Source organism: Colletotrichum higginsianum, chromosome 5, assembly GCF_001672515.1.
Source record: "Colletotrichum higginsianum IMI 349063 chromosome 5, whole genome shotgun sequence".
NCBI classification, from domain to species: Eukaryota; Fungi; Ascomycota; class Sordariomycetes; order Glomerellales; family Glomerellaceae; genus Colletotrichum; species Colletotrichum higginsianum.
The window spans coordinates 3,917,812-3,922,538 of record NC_030958.1 but is presented as its reverse complement, the minus strand read 5'-3'; the positions used below and the strand labels follow the sequence as shown (position 1 = coordinate 3,922,538).

General features: G+C 54.6%; 1 protein-coding gene across 1 annotated transcript; it reads right to left on the bottom strand.

Moving 5' to 3' along the window:
- CH63R_08050 (Camp-dependent protein kinase) lies at positions 1–2,226 on the bottom strand (the record flags this gene model as incomplete). Its single annotated transcript, XM_018303024.1, has 7 exons — positions 1–532; positions 588–1,039; positions 1,102–1,257; positions 1,310–1,514; positions 1,571–1,682; positions 1,796–1,918; positions 2,184–2,226. 7 exons carry the CDS (start codon positions 2,224–2,226, stop codon positions 1–3), a joined length of 1,623 nt encoding a protein of 540 aa, XP_018157802.1.
- Positions 2,227–4,727: the final 2,501 nt, after the last annotated feature.

Genomic DNA, 4,727 nt, shown 5'->3' with positions numbered 1-4,727 from the left:
CTAGCCAATGACCTGTCTTGCGCCCTCCTTTCCCAATACTCCTCTTTCCTTCGGTTTCGGGCTGTGTCCTCTCCCCTTCTTCCCCCGAAGGAATCCGAAGACGCCGCTAGAGCTTTCGGATTTCCCTTCGCTGATGGCATTGGCGTCCGTTGGCAGGGTGGCATCCTGCCGGGCGAGATCGGACCAGCTGCCGCCACCATCTAGTGTGACCTGCATGCCACCAGTCGGGCTGGTGACCCTCTTTCCTGCCCCTGGAGGCGGCGCTCTTTGATTGGAATACTCACTGGGATAGTGCGGTATAGGGGGTGGCTTGGAGACTGGTCGACGAGGCACGCCGGTATGACTGCTTCCCGGCCGCTTCTCCAAGCTTGTGCTCTTGCGCAACGGGCCCGCAAGATGGGAAGCCCTCGACGCTCCCCCATTCGTGGCCATGGCCGCAGGTGTGGCTTCATCTGTTGTCAACGCCTGGGGCTGGTTCATCGTCACCATGTCGCCGTTGACGTAGCCACATTCGTCGGCTTGGCCAGTGATTCTATAATTGTCAGCATCACCTTATGCAACGGGCTAATTCGGAAGGGGGGGCATACTTTTTGTAAGCAGCCAACGTGTAGTCGAATGGGCGGAACTCGTTTTCGATCATGCGGTACAGTTCGTCTTCTCTGATTTCCTTGTCGGAGGCATACTCCTTGAGTCTCTCACGGGGCTTCTGTCGTCGGGCTCTCGCTTCAAGGGGAGCTTCCTCCAAAAGTAATTCTTCGAGGTCATACGTGGCGTCAAAGTTGGTCTTGTCGGCGGCAGGGACGAAGACGGGCTCGATTTCTTTCCGCTCGAGCGCCTCAAAGTCGATCATCATGAAGAATTCGTGCTTGGTGAAACTCTCCCACGTCGATCCCATTCGTTTGTCACGGTTGACGTCCAAGGCGTCTCGTATGGCGTATAAACAGGGTAAACTGACGGGCGGTGAAGTGATGGGGTACTTGGGGTTAGCGAGCTGAATTTGTTGGCTCAAAGTGTTCTCTGAGTTGCCATCGAATGGCCTCTGCGCGATAGGTGTCAGTGGAATTATCGGCAGACTGCGTCCAACAAAGGGAGAACACGCACCTTGTTATATATGCATTCGTAGAACAGGACACCCAACGACCACCAATCCGCACGCACGTCGTAGCCTTTTCCGGCGTACACTTCGGGTGCTAGGTACGCGAGAGTGCCCGACTTGCTCGACAAGACCTTGCCAGGAATGATGTCGGAGGCGACGTTCTGACCCAATCAGCATTTTAGTAGCGCAAAGTACGATTCCGGGACAACTTACAAAGTCAGTCAAATGCACATGGCCATCGGCGTCAAGGAGAACATTGTCGGGTTTAACATCGCGATGGATGATGTTCTGGCTGTGGATGTAGCGGAGAGCGCATCCCAGTTCGGCAATCCAGAAGCGCACTGCATCCTCGGTAAATGTCTTTCTTGAAATGTGGAATCGTAGATCACCACCGCTCATCAAATCGACAACAAGGTACCTGAGAAAGGAATGGTTAGTAACAGGGGCCGGGCTGCGTCGAGAGAGTTATCCCACATGTACTCGATATCTTGAAAACTGTATCGCAAGTTGCAGATGAAAGGATGATTCACGTGCTCGAGCATTCGGCGCTCTCGTATAATGTTCCTCACACTCTCCGATCGTACGACTGTTCCATGGGCCAAGTATCAGTATCGAAGGACTGCAATGCATCAAGCCTCAGGTCATGGTTGAGGCGTAGGGAGACGGTAAAGCGTTATGGTGGGAGGAGGCGGTGTGTACCTTCATCTTTCCGGATGTACTTTAGGGCAAAGGACAGATTCGTGTCTTTTCTTTCGACGATGCGCACTTTGCCAAAGGCACCTCGCCCGACTACTCGCAGTAGGCGGAAATGATTGAGGTTGACTACACAGAGAGACGAGATCGATTAGCTTGGTGTTGAGGTATCAGGAGGCAGTGATGGTAGTGGTGGTGGGGTTAAGCATGAAGCCTGGGCTGCGCGGTGCAGCAGAAGCAGCGACAACACCGACGACAGCGGCGACAGCAGATCAAGGATGGCGACGGCGGTGGTGTTGGTGGTTGATCATTTGGGCAGCAAAGGTGAAGATAGTTTGTGGTTGCGGTGTTGGTTGTTGGTGTAGGCGGTGCTATGCGACTGCGAGACGCTTACCTTCACCATCCAAATCGATGGGCTTGCCCTGGCTATTGCCCATTGCGACGTGGAGCAGTCGTATTTCTCAAATGCCTCTCACGTCTGCACTTGCTTGGATCTAGGAAAGTAGGTGCCGACTCGAGTGCACCATGATCCAAACGGGGACGGTGGTTTCTTGGTACGAAGGCGGCGAGAGAGATGGGTTTGAGAGTGGGAGCGAGGACAGGAATTTTGGGGCAATTGCAAAGAGGTGGAAAGTAAGGTATAAGGCAAGGCAAAATGAATGGGCAAGGAGTGAGAAAGAGAGACAAGAACGAGAAGTGTGTGAGAGAGAGCACTGGCACCAGAAATGGAGCACAGGCAGGACAGATAGGAGTGGAGTCCGTTGCAGTCAGCTGGCACGGGTGACAAGGGGGGGGGGAGGGGACGACGCCGACGCTGGGACTGGGACTGGGACTACGTAGGAGCCGGTTGGGTTGCGCTGCTCGTTAAGTTGCCTCGAATAACAGTGTCAACATGAAGGACAGGGGTGGATTTTGGCGGAGGAGCAAGTGAAGGGGAACAAGGACGAGGATGAATGATGAGTGAGGTGAGGAGCAGAGAAAAAAGGTAAAGAAGGGATAGCTGGGGCTTTTGGGGGGGGGGGGCGAAGCAGAGACAGAGAGAGAGAGGTAGGTAGAGAGGGAGAGGGAGAAAAGACCAGCAGCATCAGCAGCAGCAGCAGGGGAATGAGGGGAGGGGCAGGGGACGAACTGAAAAGACCAGGGGGCCACGGGCCAAAGTACAGAAAGCAAGGCGAGGCCAGGCAAGGTAGACTGGTGCAGGTACAGCAGGTACAGCATGTACGCCAATGGCAAAGAGGCCCGTCCTGGGTGCTGAGCGCCCAGTAGGTAGTGAGTGCTATCGATTCGGGCCTGGTGATAGTACTGGAGGTGGCCTGCATCCAGGCGCGATTGAAGGGAGCCTCTTTTCCTCCTATTCTTTTCTTCTTTTTGCCCCAACTCCGCGTTTCGGGACACGCGAGAGGTACGAAGACACATTGGACTGGATGGCAGCAGGAGAGCCACGTCTTTGCTTTGTGTTGGCCAATAAACCCAAACTACAAAGTTTGCCCCCTTCACCCACATGGCACCGGGATCGTACCTACGGACTCACCGTCTGAGTCTCTACACCTTCTATTTTTCGGGCTACTCTAGGGGAAACGAGCAGCGGGAGAGTGAGCGAACAAGCATCCGTCCAACCAACTGCATTGCCGTCCTATGTATCCAGTCCAGCACCCCTCTCTATACAGGTTCTAAGTTGAAATGAATTTCGTGTACCGCCGCGATAAGACGCACCTTGCCTTGTCTACCCTGTTGCGTCGGCACGCAAAGGTGTGGGCGAGACACGGCTACATTCATTGTGGTGTCTTGCTAGCGAGCGGGCGAAAGCCAACCTACTCCAGATCTGCCTTTTCTGGTGTGGCCAGGGCCACCGCTCTGGAAAGGTTAGACGGCGTCGACAGTCGGAGGAACGTTGGCGTCTTGGGCACAGCACACGGCTGAGAGCCTCTTCGCATGCTCTGTAGTCTTGCTTCCCAACGTTGTCGTCGTGTTACCTACACGCCACACTGCCTACATTTTGCCATAACCACCAGCATTGCAGCCTTGTTTCCTGAACTGCTTTGACGGCGCCAATGTTGGCGGTGTCCGCCAGAGGCACCCCCAAGAGCCGGGGTGGACGCAGGATCGGTCGGTAATGTAGGTCGAGTAAGGTTAGGCCAAGCTAGCGCGACATGCGGCTACAGCCTACCTACCTAGGTGAGATGTACAAACAAATGTACGTGTTCTGTACAGTAAAATTTGGTACCTGGTGCACTATCTGTCCCCTCCCTCCCACGTTACGTACCTTGGCTTTGAAGTGGGCTCCAGTGCTTCTTCTCGCTCACGACAGGGGAGGAGCAAACAGTAAAACAGCAGTGTGAATGGGAGTGGGCTTGGGAGCGAGAGTGGGAACTGGCAGGCTTGTGCAACGAAACAAGGGTCGGAGGCCGAATGAGGTGATGGCAAGTGAGTCCTCGAAGGATGGATTGGCCAAGTGGGAGGACCGGGGAATGAGGGGAGGTTTCGCTGAATGATGGACGATGGATGATGCTGGTAATCAAAAAAAGCAACGCGACCTGCAGCAGTACGAGATACCCTGATCCTCTTGTTTCTTCTCTACACAGTATGCTGTATTCCCATCTTGGTATTGCCACAAGGCGAAGCAGAGGCAGGCCGAGAGGCCGATGAACCCTGCCCAGTGTTGTTAAGTTTTTAGCCCGTACCCCAGATTGAAGAATCCGAGACGAGAGTGTCTCCAAGGGGAAGAGCGACCGCATGGGATCGATCATCCAACCCGTCGAACCTACCCGCTACGGCTCTCAGTGCTGGGCCAGGCCGGTAGGTCGAGCTGGCTACTGGCAAACAGGAGACAAAGAGACGTCAATTTTCAAATGGCGAGGCGGCGAGAAATGGAGGAGCATCCCTTCCAATCTCCTAGCCTCCGGAACTGAGCGATACGGAAAGCCATCTAAACCAAAGC